Below are 21,925 nucleotides of genomic sequence, written 5' to 3'. Positions count from 1 at the left end.
TAGTGGAGTAGAAGTAAAAGTATTGGAAATACGTCAATATTGTACTTACAGTAGGTACAGTACTTAAGTGAATGTACTTGGTTACCGTACACCACTGGACATGGGACATCACCACACAAGACAACATGCTCACTGTGGTCTGATGGGGGGAGCGTCTTTGGTTCGACGGATATGTGGACAATGTGAGTGGTGGAGGGACAGGGCTGTGAATGTGTGCACCTGAACTTGAACACAGTATTTTGCATTGATCAAATTTGTTTCGAATTCCATGTCGTACGTACACCATACGTACACCTTACATGACTTTGACTTTGCTAAAGAGAAGAGTGCTGGGTTGCGCCTCGAAAATAGCTGAGCTTTTAGATCTGTATTGCTATGTTACAGTGAGTGGTTCGTCACCTGCAGTATGATCATGTCCGGTCTGTATTGCTGTGTTACAGTGAGTGGTTCGTCACCTGCAGTATGATCATGTCCGGTCTGTATTGCTATGTTACAGTGAGTGGTTCGTCACCTGCAGTATGATCATGTCCGGTCTGTATTGCTGTGTTACAGTGAGTGGTTCGTCACCTGCAGTATGATCATGTCCGGTCTGTATTGCTGTGTTACAGTGAGTGGTTCGTCACCTGCAGTATGATCATGTCGGGCCTGTATTGCTATGTTACAGTGAGTGGTTCGTCACCTGCAGTATGATCATGTCCGGTCTGTATTGCTGTGTTACAGTGAGTGGTTCGTCACCTGCAGTATGATCATGTCGGGCCTGTATTGCTTGCGGAGCCCCATGTCGTACATTAGGAACTTCAGCATGTGGAAGGCGTCCTCCTCCCCCATGTGTAACAACAACACGCCCGCTATGAAGGACAGGCCCTGGCAGTACCCCACCTATAGGACAACAGCAGCATTTACAGTTAGCACCCACGCAGATGGTGAGGAGTCGGATAACAGAAAAAAACAAAAAAAACAAAAACAGCCCACTGCACGATTGATTCTCCATGACAAACATATGAAATGTGAAGGAGGAAGTGTGCCTGTGGTACATACCGCATATCATCATAAATCATACACAAAAACAAGTTGCATTAAACTGGTTTTTAGAAAATAATGTGGTAGGGGCTTTCCTTTAACCCCCCCGCCCTTCCCCACAACAATAACTTATTATTAGGTGTAGGCCAAGTTATACCACCTGTGTAGATATTGTTGTGCTATTGTGTTCCGCCGCAGGACATAGCCTTGTTTCTTTCATGATTGTTGATTCAGTGTGTTTACCCTAGGGATATTTGGCAATATTGATTTCTTTACGAGTTACGCCCCGGACCCCACCAGATGCACATCCGCACAGCCACAGGCACATCGCCTGTGCATTGTGGCCGTGATTAGGGTTGGGACCCGGAACCGGTTATTTTTTTAGACCTGTTTCCGAGATTGAAGAACTGGAGTCGGTTCCATCGTATTTGGAACCGTTTTTTTAATCACACTGTCAGAACTGGTATACACTGAGAGTGTACAAACGGGTACATTTGGTTCCAACACTCTCAGAGTTAGAGTCCTGTAAGGATCCATTAGGAATCGGTGATACGTCACTGAATTTACCTCTAAGTTTACAACAGCGCACAGCTTTAGTTTCCCACAGCGGGGTCAGTTTTTGCAGTTTCCATTTCCGCCGATGCGATTGAGCGATTGCTGTGAGGGCGGAGAAAACACGGCCAGTGGCCAAAGACACATCGCTCTCTGCCTTCGTTCAAAATGTTCAAAATGTGGGTCCGGGCGGCTGGCGTAGCTGTCTGGGCACCTTGGCTGGTAATCCAGTCTGCCAGTGTGCCGCGGGTTCAACTCCCGAACAACATGGACGCGTGACGTTAGGCATACAAGCTTCTATAAAATTACAATGTATTTCCAATGAGAACACAGATCTGAAAAATGTGCTTCCCGAGTGCGAGCAGAGCGTCCGTGCACGGCCAGCAAGAACAACTGCACTCATTAACTAACATGGGTGCGAAAGTGAACCGGTGTCTATGCGATTGCGCGTCTGGTGGGTTTCGGGTCCTTAAGAGGGTAAGAAAGACGCATAGAGCTAGGGAAGAGGGAAAGAGGAGAGTGACAAAGACTTAAAGAATGTACCTCAGGATCCAGCAGGGAGTAGGCTTTCAGTAGATTATAAAGAGACAGCTGTCCTGCCCCAAGCTGAGCCTGGAAGTATGGATGAGTGGGGAACGTACGACCTGGAAGAAATGGAACGAACACATTTATTTAATGAGCACAAGGCATGCTGAACAGATCAGTTGCCTGAATTACAACTGTAAACAAATACATAATTGATCGTTTAAGGTTTCCACGTGACTATTCGTCAAACCACTCTTGGCTTTTCCTTCAGACGTCCACTGTTAAAAGTTAAAAGGACGTTGACCCATGAACACAGATAGATACAGTAGAATGTAGATAAGATAGAGATTAGACAAAGTTCTATTGATCCTCATGGAGAAAATCTACTTTTGAGAAGACATTCCAAATGGTCAGATTCATCAACATTTCCAACATACTGAATGTACCAAACATCATTCTTTCTAAAGCTTAACTTTAAGGCAGCAACGGAGACACACCTTTTGACATGTGACAAGATAATGAGGGACTGGGGACCAGTAAAAGAGCATTCTCATGCTTATAATTGACAGGTGTATATATGCGTGTGCGTGGGAGTGCTTTGAGTTTTGCTTTGAGTTCGTGGGCTTCTGGACTTCACAGTGACTGACAGTGAGGATTTAAAAGAGGACACAGACGACTGTGTGTGAGTGTTTGGGTGTACAGTATTTGCATAGGTGGAATGGCCTTCGGGGCAGCAATGGGGTTATTATTGCAGTCCTTGAGAACACAATGGCCTGACGCCACCACTCCCCTGGCTGCAGGTTAGGACAGTCTAGTCCAGAACTGGTGTTGAGACGAGTGCGAGAGAGCTCACTTCAAAGTAGTGTTGATTCCGTCGAAACATTTTCGTCGACTACCATTTCACACTGAGGAAAACTGAATAAAAACGAAATAAAAACGGACAAAAACTATGACTAAATATATTGACAATTTCGTCAATAAATAAAATAAATTGACTAAAATGTGGAAAAGAGATCCAGTAGAACTAAAAGTTAAATGTTATGTTTGGTTGCATGCTGAAAATAGCCGATGTACAAGCTCACAACACGGCATGATATGACTAAAACTAAATTATAAATGTTTTATTCAAAAAATGTATGCAAAGAAAATTTTCTGTCAAAATCAACACTACTTCAAACACACCCTCCTTTTCCCTGTTATTAGGCTGATCTTTCCTGTTTCCCAACCGTTTCCGACGTATGTCTTTAATTTCTCCATGCTTTTCCCCTGCCTGTTTGCGATGCACCATCGTCAAGTCACACGTCTCTCCGCCATCTGTGTACAGTATCATGTCACCTGTGTGTGTGTGTGTTCATGCTCCATAATGCCACTAATCGTGGCAGACCCACCCTGCTGTTAAACAGCAGTCAGCTGTCTGTGTGTATGATATTACTGCCTTTCTCCACCCGGTTTTATTGTAGAGAGCGAACGATACATGATGGGTGGAGGAAAGAGATGGCGAGATGGAGGATGGTTAGGTGTTAGAAGGGGTGCGGTGTATACTGTATGTGTGTGTGTGTGCGTGTGGCACAGAGGTGTGAAGGTGCGGTGTGTTATTTTGTTGCAGAAGGTGCTGAACAGCAAAGGTGAAACCGTTAATAGGTCATCGTCGGGTCATAAGGGTCTTTTGCGTTTCAACTACTATAGGCTGTCGATTCTAGATTTATAGGTGTGTGAAAAAGCGCTGTGTGTGTGTGTGTGTGCATGCCTTACCCAGGTCTATGAGGATGGCGTGTTGCTGTGAAGTGAGTTGTTTCAGCAGCTCTTTGTAAGGGGTTTGGTTGGCGGGCGGGCGGCTGGGCAGCTGTCTCAGCAGATACTGCTCCGAGAGGCACTTCCAGATCTCCCCTCGATGTTGCCTGGGAACACCTGACAAACGATGGCATGATTTATGGCTCAAGCACGCACATGAACACGCACACACACACATGTCAGGAATTCAGAACGTGGGTTATTTATGGGGTGTGAGACTATTGCCATGACCCCGTCTCACCAATGGGTTTCCTCTCCACCCACCAAACTAGTTTAAAAATAAAAGGCACGCAGAAACAAAGCGGCTGTGGAGAGGAACGCAGCGAGCGAGTGGAGGTACCTATGACACCCACCATAACTGGACACCCGCACAGCGCTACACACAACGTGTTGCCCGAAAGCGTGAAGTGTGATTTAGTGCCTGAAACATAGGCAATTCAACCCTTGCACTCCATGTGATGAGGTAATGTCTAGTATTACCGTCTATTATCTCAAACGATATCAAACTATCAGTTAACACCTCCAAAGAATGAAGGGTGAGCTACATTTACGATGACATGCATGTCCACTGTAATTAGCGTTATCTTGTAACTAGCAAGTTTAAAGTGAGCGGGAGACCGTTTATTCCTGCCAAAGACAATGATTCCGATGTCTGAGACATGAGGTAATCAAATAATCATTAAAGGTAATGTAAGTGAGATGTATTTTGATAAAAACCAAACATTAAAACTCTATATTCTGATAGTAGTCACTGCCAGACACCTTGTGTTCATTAAACAGACCACCCCACCCCCGTCTCCAAACCAATGCTGACTGGATCAAGATGGGCTTTGAGCCCACCTTTTACCAAACCCCCAATCAGAGAGGGTGGCCAAACAATCTCACACTGTCGGTAAGTGATATTTTTTGGTTTAAAGGAGCATTCAGTGATTTGGAAAACCCTCCGGTCTGTCCCGGTAACAAGATGTGCACATGCACACACACTACAGTGTGGACACACACACACACACACACACACACGCGACAGGCCAACAGCACGCACACCAAGGCCCGCCCCCGCTCGATCATGATTGGCGGAAGGCCCCTCTCTATCCTGATTGGATGAAGGCTATCACAATATATCTTATATTTAGCTTTTTAACACTTACTTTGACCAAAGAAAATTACCCACTTACCCTACCTTTAACAGAGTTAGAATACTGCTAGTGTTGCCATGTCCGCTTATTATAAGCCATGTTGGGATGATGGTTTTTCTGTAATGTTGCTTGTAAATATTTGTAGTTGCGGGTTGCAAAGACCCACACATAATAGAATAGATATTTGTCTGCATTTTATGCCACGGAGAATTTGTGTTGTGAAAATGTTTCAAAAATATTCCACATTCAAAATAGGGAAATAGCCTATGTTGTATCTACATGTACAAAGGTAAGGGGAGAAGGGCTCGCTTCTTTTGGGATAGTCTCTCGAGACTAAAGTCAAAGGAAAAGAGGGCACTGTTTTTCCTTTGTCTTGCCAATGGGCTCCCAGATTGCTCCTGGGCTGCTCCTGGATGCTTGTTTCTCTCGCAAAACCTGGCAACACTGAACACTGCTGGCCTTGCAGTGTGTGTGTGTGTTGTGTGTGTGTGTGGACTTTAGTACTCAGCTGTTCTGTACAGAAGCAGTGTGTCCCCTCGACTGTGGACTCCCCTGGTAATACTGCATGTAACAGGACAGAGGGTCCTGTGCTATGTAACAAGGAGATACTGCACTACTCACACAAGTAGATACTAAAGCCTAATTTATACAGTGTAAGACAAGCCCATGTGAGCCAGATGTATTTGGCTCGTGGACATCATTTGGAACGTCTCAGGCCGGGAGCCACTTGGCTCATACATCCACGCGGTGTCATTAATGTCTCACAGCTTTGATTGGCCACTGGCCTGGGGATATGGAGTCTGCCGTGTCGGAGACATTAATTTACATTATACATTATTGCGAGCCGCGCTAATCATGATGCTTCTCCGGGGGCCTCGTCCGCCCCCCTAGGCCCCTCGCTACACTACAGATCCTGACAACATCACTTCCGGCTCGGGCGGAACGTTATTTATTTATTTTTGTCAGGGGGTTGGTGAGGGCCGGACAAGATGGCAAATGGCCCGCGGGCCGCCTATTGGGGAACCCAATATACTGTATCAACATCAGCGCTCGAAGAGAGACAGGCGGAGGTGTGGAAGTACCCTCATCTAAACCGCTACCGGGCAGAAAGACGCAAATAGCGAAGGAAGACCTATGGAGAAGTTCTGCAACCTGCACGTTTAACACAAAGAAAGCTGGAATGGAATGTTGGTCATGGGTACCTTGTGCGACACAAGCATGAATGGTCTCGGCGTCAAACTTGACCTTTGACCTCCCGGGGGTTCCCAGCATCTTCTCCCAGACAACAGTGACGTCCTTTAGACATGGAGTTATCTCCTCGTAGTCCAACTTCAGACGCTTGTTCTGCAAGTCATTTGCTGAGGCTGCGCACGCACACGCACAAGCACACGCACACACACACACACACACACACACACACACACACACACACACACACACACACACACAGAGAAATGAACACAGATTTCCTGCACAGTTTACAAACACAGTATGCAGGTACAGACACAAAACACACAAACTGTAAAACGGTTACAATGTTTCGACGCCAGTGATCAAAGAAAACGAGAAAAACACTCTGGGTTCACTCATCTATTAGGACACCACCATCCCCGCCCCCCCTCCCACCCTTATCTCGACCGCTTTGAACCCACAGCTTCTATCTTTGTTTTTTCTACCCACACACAACCACCTCCCTTATTTCCATACCTATCTTTTTGCACCCATTTTCTCTTTCGTTATCCACACACTCCATTCCTCCCTCTGCCCAACCCTTTCTCTGCCTCCCACTCCTCTCCCTTGTGTCTCTCTCCACCCTTCCTGCTCTCTGAGAGGTGTCCACCCAGTGACCACTGACCAGCTGGAACTTGGCAGGACGGGTGGCGATGTCATCATCACTAATGTGTTGCGTTCACACACGCAGACGCAACGCCACAGTTTACCATTCATTGTCAAATTAATGGAAGTCAGCCACATGACGATGCAAAGACTCAATGATGCATGTAGCTGCTCCAAATGATACTCCCATTTGTCTTTGCGTCTGCCGTGTGAACGCACCATAAGGGACAGGCACAAAATAGCAGGAACAGTTCTATTCCAAAAACACACGGATGCTTTCTCAGGATGTGGAGGCGGAAATGAGATAGTATGTAATCATTACTGAAACAGCTTCCATCGGCCGCCTATCAACAGGGTGGAGATCAGTTTCTTGTGCTGGAGGGAATGGCCTACATTTTAAACAAGAGCAAGAGTCGACTACAATCCCCACCAGCGGCCCCTAGAGGTTGTGCTGCTCCTTACACACAACAGGGGCCAAACGCCAAAGTAGTTTGAACAGACTGGCATCACTACGGAAGGTCCCTGGTTCGTGTCTCAGTAAATGCAGATGACACATTTCACTGTATATGCGAAATATACAGTGAAAAATATAGAGTAGAGTGCGGGAAAAAAAAGAAAAAAAGAAAAAGAAAGTAGTCGGGCTAAAATGTAAAATAGATATTTTGGCATGAGAGTTAGGGCCTATTCATACTCCTATTTTAGAGCCGAATAAAAGTCGGTTCGGCGCTGTAGAGCCTACAATTTGACGTCATTTGAGGTTCGGGGGGGCGGGTACCGTCCTAAAGTCGTCTCTTCGGTGCTACTGAAAATTTCTGACGAGCCGAAATCATTTCGGCACTACAGCGCCGAAACAGCGGTAAAATAGGAGTATGACCCTTACACAAGAGGCTACGTTACATCCTTCAGGGAGCATGAATGTCGTGTGTGTGTGTGTGTGTGTGTGTGTGCCATATTGCCTGTTGAGTGATGGGAGTAAGGTCGAGAGAGCATCAGTACAGTGGGGGTGGTCGGGGAGTCTGCGTTTACTAGGTGAGAGAGCAAGTGAGTGACAGTGAGGCCAACTGCGGCTGCAACCATGGCAAAAATGTTCAATGAACATGTTGACATAGCTAAGAGAGAGAGAGAGATCTATGACCAGAGTAGAGTTAGATTGGCCAGTCTGCAGATGGATAGTTATCGTTAGTTTCAAATTAGGGATGTCCCGATCACGTTTTGTTGCTCCCGATCCGATTTCGATCATTTGAAAATGACACGATCTGCCCCGATCAGTGCCACTGCCTATGCCAGAATCACAGTATAACTGTCCATCTATTTTCATTGGAGATTACACCGTGTGTGAAGCGTGAACCATCGATGTGAGAAGGGATGCCGACGGGGTTTGTTAAAGCATCCGTGTGTTACCTGCCAGGTTCCCTTTCACTGCACTCCTTCCTCTCCTCTCCTCTCACTCCACGTCCTTCTATTTCCTCTCCTCTCCTCTCTCAATTTCCCGCTTTCTTTTTCTGACTCCGGAAAACCACCCCACCCCTGATAACACAGGGCAGGATAGGATACCCCACCCTAGCTACAGTTCCCCCACACATACACACACGCGCGCACAAACACACAGTCACACACGCACGCACGCACTCTGACAGAGAAACTCGCATGTACAGTATACACTTCAATAGACGTGTGCGGTTGACCCATAAAGCGAGGGCACAGAGGCAGAGATAAACAGATAGAATAGAATAGAGGACGGTGGCGGCAGCTCCACCCAGACAAATAACAGTTACAGACGTGGACTCCACCCTGACGGAGGAATAAAACACACAATAAAACGATTCCCTGAAATGCCCCGGTGAAACACAACATGCGGAAGAAGAGGATCAGAGTGTGTAATGACGTGTGTATGTATACGTGTGTGTGTGTGTGTGTGTGTGTGTGTGTGTGTGTGTGTGTGTGTGTGCGCGCGTGCGTGCGTACATGGATGTGTGTGAGCGCATGCAGTGAGCATTCATCTGTGTGTGTGTGTGTGTGTGTATGTGTCCTGCCCAGACTTGCTCTTCTTACGTCAATATTGGCCCACATTCTTTTCCACCACACCCTGTTTTACAGGCAACAATTTCTGTGATGGTGCATGGGTCGTGTTCCTGAGAGCACACAGGTACAGCTGGGGAGGTGAGTGAAGTGGAAGGACGGATTAGGCGTGTGTGTGTGTGTGTGTGTGTGTGTGTCTATACAGGTGCCAAATGGGTCAGGAGTGGGGTGGGGAACTTGACATCACAAGTAGAGGGCTTTTTTATGTGTCACTTAGCAAATCGAAATACTTACGTTTTACGAGTAAACAAATCTCACTGTAACATTTTATTATCACCTATTAAGTTGCGGCTTCCCAATTTTTTTATACATAACACCTCCCCATCCTCCACACACACACCAATCTAGATATGCACTGTGAGCTTGTTGGTCGGCTATTTTTGGCAAAGAGATTTGGTGTGAAGGGAAAAAAGGAGTGCGCGCGTGTGTGTAGACCCTTGCAGGATGCCGGACAACTAATCATATAGGGTTTAAAGTCACTCAATTTCAACATTGAACTATGTCATTAATATACCTTAGAGATGTCACTGATCACATGACCCCAAGTTCTAGACCTCCAGTTCTAGGCTAATCAGAAAAGGGGGGGAAGGGGGGGGGGGAATTTCTATTATTTCCTCTAATGTATATTAATGACATAGTTCATGTTGAAAACGAGTGGTATTCCACTGTGCATGGATAAAGAAACCGAAGTCTGACTAGATAAATACCAATATGAGCGATGATGATCTAATATTTATAGTCATGCCGGTGAACGTTAAATCCAAGTTGTTAAATCCAGTTGTGGCGCTGCCAAGGGTTACATAATGTTGACTAAGACGTTGTGTTCATCCACACACTTCCTTAAGTCGATGTAGCTCCTTCATTAAGTGTGTCTGCGTAAAGGTCTGTGCATGTTGCAGAATGAGTAAATGTCTCCGACGGTGTTAAATAGCACAGATGGTATTAACCTAAGCGGTTAAAATTATTATTACTATGCCACAAAAAGGCAATAAAAAATGTAATCAAAAGATTGCGTCTTCTCAGGCCGCGGTATTGCACACAATCAAAGCTACAAGCTTGTAGTAGATCATCTGTTTACGTAATTTTGTAATTGTTTTGGAAAGATTTGTATTAACACTTTTACTGACTTCTTTGTATATTTAAGCCATTTGTCATATCAGCCCTGTGCAATTTGTGATTCAGAAGCCGAATGTTCAATACGCCCCGATTAACCCATTTTGGGCGGGAAACCCTTTTGGTGTTTTAAACACATAATTTAGCTATGGAAAAATAAAATCGTGAAAATATTTATTTCAGAAAACTGGAGGATTTAGAAGATTATTTTTTTAATTTCGAGGTCAGGCCTAAATGGGTTAAATCGTTAATCGCAAATTATGTGTGTGCTATAAAATGTGATCCATCCATTGGACCGGAAGCGGCTGTCCTATACCCACCCTGCAGCCTCTGGTTCTACCCACCCTGCAGCCTCTGGTTCTACCCACCCTGCAGCCTCTGGTATCTACCCACCCTGCAGCCTCTGGTTCTACCCACCCTGCAGCCTCTGGTATCTACCCACCCTGCAGCCTCTGGTTCTACCCACCCTGCAGCCTCTGGTATCTACCCACCCTGCAGCCTCTGGTTCTACCCACCCTGCAGCCTCTGGTTCTACCCACCCTGCAGCCTCTGGTTCTACCCACCCTGCAGCCTCTGGTTCTACCCACCCTGCAGCCTCTGGTTCTACCCACCCTGCAGCCTCTGGTTCTACCCACCCTGCAGCCTCTGGTTCTACCCACCCTGCAGCCTCTGGTATCTACCCACCCTGCAGCCTCTGGTTCTACCCACCCTGCAGCTTCTGGTTCTACCCACCCTGCAGCCTCTGGTTCTACCCACCCTGCAGCCTCTGGTTCTACCCTCCCTGCAGGCCTGCAGCCTCTGGTTCTACCCACCCTGCAGCCTCTGGTTCTACCCACCCTGCAGCCCCACCCTGCAGCCTCTGGTTCTACCCTCCCTGCAGGCCTGCAGCCTCTGGTTCTACCCACCCTGCAGCCTCTGGTTCTACCCACCCTGCAGCCTCTGGTATCTACCCACCCTGCAGCCTCTGGTTCTACCCACCCTGCAGCCTCTGGTTCTACCCACCCTGCAGCCTCTGGTTCTACCCACCCTGCAGCCTCTGGTATCTACCCACCCTGCAGCCTCTGGTTCTACCCACCCTGCAGCCTCTGGTTCTACCCACCCTGCAGCCTCTGGTTCTACCCACCCTGCAGCCTCTGGTTCTACCCACCCTGCAGCCTCTGGTTCTCCCTCTCCATCCTCAGGAGCAGGATCTGCTGGAGGATGGCCTTCCTCCACAGCTCCCTCAGCTCCTCGCCGCTCTTCTTCTTCCTCTCCTCCGGCACCACCCTCAGGGAGGACTCCCCAGCACCTCCACCCACACCCCCTGCTGGAGCCTCCAGAGATGCATCCCCATGGTCTGAGAGAGAGAGAGAGAGAGAGAGAGAGAGAGAGAGAGAGATAAAGGTAAGATAGACCAGTGGTTCTCAAACTTCTTCACGTCAAGGACCCCCAAATTGACACTAATTAGCCCGCGGACCCCCATTAGAAAAGGGAACTCGATAAGAGAAGATTTGTACGGCTCTGGCAGCGATTCTCAACCAGTTTAATTTGAAGGACCCCCAGTTTGACATGCATTAGTCTACGGGACCCCCCATTTAGATGCGCACGCACACACAGTCACACACACACACACACACACACACACACACACACACACACAGGCCAGGGAGGAGGGCTTGACACACACACACACACACACACACACACACAGGCCAGGGAGGAGGGCTTGACACACACACACACACACACACACACACACACGCACACACACACACACACACACACACACACACACACACACACACACACACACACACGAAGACAATGTTGTGCTTTCTGCCAGAAATAGTTGGAATGTATGTATGCCTTTGTGTCTGAGATAGTGGAAACTAGTGTCTGTGAAACCATGCAAGGCCTGTTGAAACCAGCAGAGTCACTAGATAAACACACTGCTCTGAAGGTAAAGGAGAGAGGTGCCGAGACACACACACACACACACACACACACACACACACACACACACACACACACACACGCACCCTGCGCGTGCAACACACATACGGATCTCTCAAAGGATAAAACATATTTGTCAGACAAACAGACTGCTACACCGTAACACCACTCAAACAGAACATCTCTTTAACCCTACTGAAGAGCAGCATGTTCACACACACACATGCACGCACCCACACACCCTCACGCAAAGTGGCACCGTATACTCCCTGAGCAAACACACACTCAATTTGGCCAGAACCAACGCCCAGAACACACACACACACATGCACACACACACACACACACACACACACACACACACGCAAACTGGGTCAACAAGACTGGCGCTTTCCTGTGGTACTTTCTGTATGGACACTGTCAACATGACCTTGAAGGGAGAAAAAAGTGCATGTGCAGTGCATGTGCACACACAAACGCATAGGCTTGACACGCCCATGACCTCATGCAAGCACAAATCCACACCCAGTAACTCTGCACTTGTAACATCCACGTAGAATAGGCAGAATAGTGCAGTCATTTAGCATTGCCATGGAATCTGCTGTGGTGCAAGTTGACAAAAAAAATACTTGAGGTTCCATTTGACTGCTAGCAAAGACACGTTTTACCTGATACTTACGTCAGTGCCAACAAGTGCTAAGAAAGCTAATCTGTACCCCACACAGCTGCCTAATTTACACTTTATCATGCAATGTCACGTGCCAATAAACACCAATTTGTCATTTTTTATATAAACCCAGACATTCCTGGTCTGTTTGCTGAGCATGCGTTGTACAAAAATCGCATCCGTGCTAACTGAGTGGTGCTGTGTGTGTGTGTGTTTGTGTCAAGCCCTCCTCCCTGGCCTGTGTGTGTGTGTGCAGTGTTGTACCCGAACGTGTTCAAAGAACGATCGTTCACGAACGTGTTCATATTTTGGCTGAACGTGAACTGAACGTACTGTATTTCTGTTTGATGAACGTCATTGTGAACGCGTTCATTTCTGGCGCGTGTGAACGTCACTTTCTCACGTTCAACTTCGTTCAAGAGTGAGTGAGCCTTCCAGGCGAACCCCCACTAAAAAAACACACTAACCAGGAAAACCCACCAATAAGTCCTTACTTAGACACATACAGTCCTACATGTCCTGACCCAAACACTGAGGAGGTAAAGTAAACGTGTTGTTGTTGTGATTAAACATAATGTGCCACGAAAATAGCTGTCCATAGATGTCCAACTGTCCATACATGATCGCCTCGTTCGGCCAACAAAATATATCTCCCTCCCTCCACAGAAGCGCAGTGATGCCTGATTTATTCTTCGTCGTTCATGTGTTCCATGCTGAAAATAGCTGATAGCTGATCGACAAGCTCACGTTGTGAGCTTGTCGATCAGCTATTTTCAGCACGTGGAAATATTATGCAGGCTGTGAGAACTGAGACCATTCACAATAAAAGCATGCAGCTTTCACAAGTTGGCCCATAATAAAGACAAGGAAAACGATTAAGAATTATGTGGCATTTCACATTCCAAATTTAAAAAGATATATAATAAGGAATTTATTTGGATAATGGTAATGGAGATATTGTAAAAGTTGTCACTTTATTAATCCCCAAAGGTTTTTTTATTCAATAAAGTCTGAGGTTCTATATGGCTATGGGCTGTGGTAATAATAATAAAAAAAGAAAAGAAAGAAAGAACGAAAAATAACTAAAATTTGTCATTTTTTGGAACCATGAACTTTAGTTAAAAATGTTGAATTATGAACTATGAACTGTGTGTGTGTGTGTGTGTGTGTGTGTGTGTGTTTATGCTGCTCAACAGTGCCCCATTAGGTCACCCAGTCCCCAGTGGTATTACAGCTATTCATACTCCAAACATACACAGGTATACACGCGGCCGGGCCAGTCATTGGTGTGCACCGCTCAAAAAATAGGATATATTGCCAAGAAAGAGACTATCCGATCATCACACCATTCTGCAAATGGCTGGATGTAACAGCATCGCATCCACTTGGACATTATAGGGACGTCAACATCCGCCTAGGTCCACGTATACAGTTTATTCTGCGATTATGAATTGGGCTCATGGGTGGTTTTAACTGAGAAATGTTTGTTTCAGGAATGTTATTTCCTCCTGAGATCATTTGACATCATCAGCTCTTCAAGGTTCAAGGTTCAAGTTTATTTAGTGTCCCCGAAGGGCAAATTGGGTTGCAGCATAGACAGTACATTAAACAATGAAATTAAAGTACAAATAAACCGTCTTGTGGTCTGTTTGAGGTGCAGCGGCGTGTGGCCACCCCGTGGCTCCATGGCCACAGTCAACTGGTGACAAGTTGACAAAGTAGGAGTGCCATGGAATTTGTTGTTGTGCCAGTTGACTGACTATAAAAAAAATACCATTTGACTTCTAGGGAAGACATGCTTTACCTGATACAGGGCAAGTGGCGGTAATTGCCAACCTATTGTAGCTATCTGTAACCGACACCACACCACTGTAATAAGGCCAAGAGCACACACGCAAAAGTGTTGCCTTGTTTATAGAAATAAAATGGTAAAGACATTGGACTGTTCAGTCATTGTTTTTGAACATGTTCTTGCAAAGCTAGAAACCCAGCAAAAGATGAGGTCAAACATATCAAACCTTTGCCAAAAGGCATGTTATTTACTCGATTCAGACCAGAAGCAAAATAAATTAAATTCATGACAAGACCGAGGCTGTGCTGCAACACCGACAGACCAAAGTGGTTTGAACCAGGCAGCTATCATTGATGTCCTTATAACACCACAATCTAACTAAACAAAAAGTTAAAAAATATATACATATTTTTACTATAGCCTACTCTGGGCCATGCAAGTAGAGATCGATGCAAGTCAGGAATACACACCCCACCTGTTGTGCAATACTCCGAAAACAACAGTTCAGTTCAGACATGCTTACTTTTGCATTTATCTTATTAGTATTAGTATTTTCCGTTTCCTGTCTTGCACTATGCAAGCACTGCAGAGGCTGTTTGGTGTCGTTTATTGTATGTTGTATAATGTATACTGAATTTTCTAAGTTAGTCCGTCCAAGTTTTCTCTGCACATCTCTGGGTTATATGTGTGAGAACTCTAGTTTTTGCCGGCTGCCGGGCACGGCTGCACTAATAACTTTGGGGAAGGCCCGTATAGAGTTTGAATGGACAGATATCAGTCAAAAGTGAGACATCGAAGAGGAAGGACGGGTGGGGAGGATCATCATATGAAATGTCAGAACAGGTCAGCTCCATATATGGAGATGGAGGCGTGATGACACGAGGTGTGACCACATATGGAGGCAAGGTTTTCATAGTAAATGTGTCGTGACCAATATGATTATTATTGGTGGCAGAATTACAAAGGTGGGGGGGTATATGGGTGGGGGGTATATTTAGTTTCCTTTACAAAAGGCCATTATGTTTGTTTGTTCACAAATATTGAGACAGCATGCGCAAGTGCTGGTTTAATGTAATCAATTCCCCAAACCAGGAGGATTCAACGTCCTGTGTGTTGGCTTGACAGGTGCATACAAGCGAGACATGTATACTTCGTCCGCATCACGGACGCTGCCGTTGTGACCTTGGAGGTCTGCTAATCTCGACCGTTCTCTGCACACAACGATGTAAATGACTGGTTTGAGGGTGTGTAGGCAAGCTGTGTTGCAGTGATGAGAGGGAGCGCTCCCTCCATTCTAATGACAGTGACTGCAGGTGGTGTTTGGAGGACAACCGCTTTGAATCGCTACTATTATTTACACACAACAGAAACCAAGGATTATACATTTCAAAAGTGAGAGATCACAGTAAACATCCTAAGCCTCCCTCCTCCACACTGGGACGAAAACAGAATCTTAAAGTTTGATGGAATGCAATTTTAAACGAGAGTGCTGCGACCACTTTTACATTGCATCTTATGAGCGCCAGGATTCATCCCAACCCTTCATACATTATACTAATATATACCAGCCCCGAGGGTGAGAAGCCCTTTTGGGGCGAGGTCGTGTGCACGCATCCGCCTGGGTGACGGCGGATTGCTGGGCGAGCGCTCACGCTTTGGCATGGGGGATCAACAAAGGTCTATCTATTAATTTCAATCATCCATCCATCTTCAACCGCTTATCCATAGTCTGGTCGCGGGGGCAACAGCTCCACCAGAGTGTTCCAGACTTAACCCTCCAGAGCAACATCAGAGACTTCCTCCTGGGGGATCCCAAGACGTTCCAAGGCCAGTGAGTCCATGTGTTTCATCCAACTGCGCCTTGGTCTGCCCCAGGGTCTCAATTGTATTAAATGTATCTCTCATCTCATCTCATGGTATATTACTCAATCACTCTAAACTTGACACCGGGAAGACAGTTAACAATGAATGACATCTCACACACAGACATGCCAACATCTATTGTGTTATTATGACATGCATGTCATGTGTTCTGTGTGACCTTGCCTTGCACTATCCTGATTCCTGACATGACCTTGCCTTATCTTTGTGATATCCTGCCATTACCTTGCACTGTGCTATCCTGGCACGACCTTGCATTGGGCTATCCCGACATGACCTTACCTCGCCTAAAATGTGACATGTGTGCGTACTATATAATATGTAGGCTATGTGTGCTTCTGTTTTTTTCCCCCACCAACACACAAGATTTATTTACAGATGGAATGTGTCCAACCCCTCTACAGGGAAGATCTGAGGACACGCAAGCACAAACATGATTTCATGCACTCTGTACAAACATGCACAGAATTCCCATGCAGTCCCATGAGGACAAATTGGACAACACACACATATTTAAATAAAGACTTGAGATAGATAGCTCCAGTCTGGTGATTAGTGTGTCAGTTGAAGTTAGAGAGGATTCACTTGGTGTGGCATTTTCCGTTTCACACACACACACACACACACACACACACACACACACACACACACACACACACACACACACACACACACACACACACACACACACACACACACACACACTTCAGTGGATACAGATTAAATTAATTCATCTCACCTTCTGACAACAGCATGGAGGTATACGAAAGCACGAACACACACACACACACACACACACACACACACACACACACGGCTGGATGAAGCTACAGCTTAGCTATTGTCATTGATCATATCAGACGGGCGCTCGAACTAATTTACATTCCGCAGCGGGGGGGTGGTGCAAAAACAATGCCTGCCTACAACATAAACTAAGCATGCATGTACTGAACACAGTACAGAAATTACAACTACCCTAAGGCAGAGGTTCCCAACCACTGATCCGCGGACCGGACATGTGCCACTGGTACGCGAGAAGGGAATCACAAGTTTTCCCGTCGTATTTTCAAATCCATTTGAAAACACGACTGAGAGAAAAGACGGATTGGCCGTTGCGCGTAGTATAGAGTGCGACCTTCAAACACTCATCTTGCCCAAAATGTAATTCCTAGAAACTGGGAAACTGTTTGGAAAATCAGTGGTGAAAAGTTGACTCTTCTCCTCCTTTGATCTTCACCCGTTCATATGTGTGCTCAGCCGCATAAACAACAGCTGCAGCCTATTTTATCACGATCGCGCTAATGAAACAAAATGCAAACGCAAACACGGTGACGGTACAGGATTATCATTTCATGTCAAATATGTATCAGATGTTGATGTTACCCAGGTAAAGTAGGCTTATGCGTCACATTTTTTGTATTGCTTGGCCCAGTCTAACCGCTGCTTGCAGCTATATATTCGTTTTTTTTTTGTTTTTTTTTACATATAAATGGTTTTCATTCACATTTTGGACGAACATAAATCATATATTTGTAAAGTATTCTGTGATGACACAATTCTATGACATCACAGTACTCCCAACCAGAGTTCTCAATCTTTGCCCCGAACCCGACCCTACCCGACCCGACATTTTCGGGTAGGGCAGGGCCCAAAATGCACGATAATTAGTCGGGCCGGGTTTTATTATAATACAAATAACAATTCTGGATACTATGAGACTGGACTGCTGGAGGAGGAGCAGCAATTATGACATATTATTGCTTATAGCAGCTTTAAGCACAGTGAGCTGGTGTCATTTCTAGGCTAGCCAGGTCTAGGCTACTGACAGCATATGGAGGAGACCTCAAAACAATAAAATAAACAAATACATTTATTTTTTTAGGGTTAGGTAGCCTCTTTCCAAGAGGCTACCTAACGTCTGTCCAAAATAGCAGAGCCACAAAGACTTTGGTCGTGCCTATCTCTTGAACATAGAATGAAGTGCTGGTTGTAAAGGTGAAGAATTGTCCTCCGTAACATCATCATGGTGAGGCTACATTTCATATACCGGGTGGGTGGGTGAGAGAGAGACACAGAGAAATACCACTGGGTGACCTAAAATGGCATTGTTGAGCAGCCTAAAAGGGCCATTCACACTGATTACTACGTATAACTATAACTGCCACCAGCCAGCAGGCTGCATTGCTCAGTTCACACGGGTGTGATATTTCTTTTTGCTTGGCCCCCGTCTTATCGCTGCTTGCAGCTATATTTTATTTTTAAGGGGCGCTAGCCCCTTCTATAAACACCTTTTGTCCCCACACGTCTCAAGGTTTGCCATTGACAATGAAAGGGGAATTCCGGTCAAATGTCCGCTAAATCTTGTCCCCTCAAGTCTCAATATTTGTCATTGACAATGAACGGAGAAATTACATCAGAATTCCACTAAATATGACGTAAATTAAACATCAAAACATTAAACATTGACATTGAAGGGAAAACTTACGTCGTATGTAAACGAGCAAATCGGCTAATGTTGGTGGGAGCGCTTGGCCAATAAGGGACCACCTTATGTACCTTTTGTAGCAATGTCAAATGTCCGCTTTGATGTACGAGGACAAGAGCGCCCCTCATTTCACACGGGTGTGATTTTTTAATTTATTTTTGAGGGGCGCTAGCTCCTCCCATATTCAGCTATTAGTGTAGATTTTCGTGCTACACAAAGATGAAATTCAAATGGACAATGAATGGAGAAGTTTACGTCATAGTTCCTAAGCAACTCGGCTTAGTGCCTATTTATGCGAAAGAGGAGTGTCACCACATGGTTTCAGTGGAAACAATCCATTCCACACAAACACCTATCGCTCTTTCTCTGGAACATAAAACATGTAAGCATGCAGTACACCACAACCTAACCACGCACTAACCTATCTGGCACAATGCTCAGGGCGAGCTCTCATGCACGCATGAATGACACACGCACGTGCGATAAGTGTTCTCATGTACATCATTTTTGTTTTGATTGTATTGCTGTATTGTTGTATTGTTCTTTCTGCTTTGGCAATGTAAACGTATGTTTTCTCATGCCAATAAAGCCCTTTGAATTGAATTGAATTGTACCAGTGTTTTCAGAGGTTCAAAATGGGAAAGAGGAGTGTCTGTCACTCAACACATGGTTTCAGTGGAAACAATCCATTCCACACACGCACCCATCGCTCTTTCTCTGGAAAATAAAACATGCAAGCATGCAGTACACCACAACCTAACCACGCGCGCGCACAACACACACACACACACACACACACACACACACACACACACACACACACACACACACACACACACACAATATTATATTAACATAGCCATGATCACTCTTCTTTTTTGAGGTGAAATCTGGTTTTCACCTGGCCAAGTGTGAAATTGATATTATTCTGAATTCCATCCAACATGTGCTTGCCTTGACAGCATGACCACGAAACCCCAAACTTCCATCCGTCTCAATCTTTGACTCAATCTAACCTCATTTAAGATGTGCATTTGAAAGCAACACTACACCAGCTGGTTCTACTAATTAATTCTCTCATTGGTTGTCAGCTGGCAGAGAATATGTTTTATCCGTCACTAGCTAATCTCCGGCACCACTGGCAGAACGCCTGTTATAGCGCCAACATTATAACGCCACCACCATTTTCAGAACGGCCATGGCGCCACCATGAGCTCGATAACACATTTACTACTATTACTCCTACACATTTCAATACGCAAATCAGTACACACTATGTCTATAGTGATAGTCATGTTGTGATCGACACGGATCTGTCCATATTCCATCCCCATTGGCTAACATTGGCTTCCAAAGTTTGCAGAATTGGTCAGTTTTGAACAAAATGCCTCAAATCATAAACGCAATGTACAATTTATGTGAAATTTGCATTTTGTCAAAACAAGTTTTATTCAAAGGCCCTAAGAACTGATGATCGCGGTTACAAATTTATTTTCCGTCTGGAAGAAAAGGCGATCGTCCGTCACTCTACACAGCGTTTGTTTACATCCGGTTTACGGCTCGGTCCCGTGGGCCTTCAAAAGGAGAGTCTTCAATGAATTAATACCTGGCAGTTAATGTGTTTATATTTTGTCCATCTGGCTGTCTTTTACACTTCTTGGCTGCAAAGCAATATAAAGTTGGGGCAGTAAAAGAAAATTTCAGTACAGACACCCGTCTTGACCTAAAAGGTACAATAGATACTGTAGTGTAGATAATGTGTTTCTATGTCAGTATGTACATTGTCACAGTCTGCTAACCATGATTGTCCAAGTATCTCCAGAGTCAACATACTCCAGAGTCAACATACAGTACAAAGACACCTCTCTCTCTCTCTCTCTCTCTCTCTCTCTCTCTCTCTCTCTCTATGAAATAGTGACATGCAGTGGACAGACTTTGTCACTACAAGACAAAAGTAATGTATAGTAGGTAGGAGGTGGAATGTGATTGTAGGTCAAGGTCATTTCGGGGTTTCTATTCTAAACCTTCTGTTGGCAGTTGACCATCAGCGGTTTTAGGGGGTAAGGTCAAAATAAATGTGTTATTATGACCACACAACATCGCAATGTGTTTCCAACTACCATAAAGAACTGGGATTATCTTTATCATGATTATACACGGTAAGAGGTCTGTGGGCAGCGATGTGGACTTGTAGGAAATCCTATGTCCAGCTGAAGATGTGGCGGGGACTGTCCCTCCCATTGGAGGACTGTCCCTCCCATTGGAGGACTGTCCCTCCCATTGGAGGACTGTCCCTCCCATTGGAGGACTGTCCTTCCCATTGGAGGACTGTCCCTCCCATTGGAGGACTGTCCCTCCCATTGGAGGACTGTCCCTCCCATTGGAGGACTGTCCCTCCCATTGGAGGACTGTCCCTCCCATTGGAGGGACTGTCCCTCCCATTGGAGGACTGTCCCTCCCATTGGAGGACTGTCCCTCCCATTGGAGGACTGTCCTTCCCATTGGAGGACTGTCCCTCCCATTGGAGGACTGTCCCTCCCATTGGAGGACTGTCCCCTCCCATTGGAGGACTGTCCCTCCCATTGGAGGGACTGTCCCTCCCATTGGAGGACTGTCCCCTCCCATTGGATGCCCATTGGGGAGGACTGCTCTCTTCTCACTTCTCCCTCTTTCCATGACTCTCTCTCTCACGTGCCCTTTCTTTAGCGTTGCCCCATTTGCCCTCCCTTGCCCCCGTCTCTCCATGCGTCTTTCTTCTTGGGTGTCGAGTCTCTCTCTGTACATTACGGTCATTTACATGTAGAGCATGTCAAGTATGCTGTTGATAATGCACTACATTAATGTAAAGTGACAACTTCTGTTGCGATTTGGCACTATATACAATATAAAAACACTTTACATTGACACTTGCAAGGCAGCGTGTGACAGGAGATACAGAAGATTCAAGAACACGTGCGTGAGATTGTAAGCTAAAACATAATAAAGCACTGAGCCGCGTGCGCACGCGTCCACAGACACACACACACACACACACACACTACACACACACACACACACACACACACACAACTCCCACGCAACACTTAACTTTTCATTAGTTCATTGCCAAACAAAAC

At 45.7% G+C, this 21,925-nt stretch overlaps 1 protein-coding gene across 1 annotated transcript in view; it reads right to left on the bottom strand.

Annotated features, from left to right (window-relative positions):
• tbc1d1 (TBC1 (tre-2/USP6, BUB2, cdc16) domain family, member 1) overlaps positions 1–21,925 on the bottom strand; it is a 65,010-nt gene that overhangs the window by 8,212 nt on the left and 34,873 nt on the right. The window contains exons 14-19 of the mRNA XM_080758909.1: positions 14,456–14,520; positions 11,200–11,388; positions 6,227–6,388; positions 3,850–4,005; positions 2,116–2,216; positions 736–879 (exon numbers count right to left, since the gene is read on the bottom strand). Of these exons, the coding sequence (XP_080615035.1) occupies positions 736–879; positions 2,116–2,216; positions 3,850–4,005; positions 6,227–6,388; positions 11,200–11,388; positions 14,456–14,520 (817 nt within the window). The remainder of the gene's footprint in view (positions 1–735; positions 880–2,115; positions 2,217–3,849; positions 4,006–6,226; positions 6,389–11,199; positions 11,389–14,455; positions 14,521–21,925) is intronic.

This window comes from Protomyctophum bolini, assembly GCF_963924005.1.
Source record: "Protomyctophum bolini genome assembly, chromosome: 3".
NCBI lineage: Eukaryota > Metazoa > Chordata > Actinopteri > Myctophiformes > Myctophidae > Protomyctophum > Protomyctophum bolini.
This window is presented reverse-complemented; position numbering and strand designations above follow the sequence as displayed.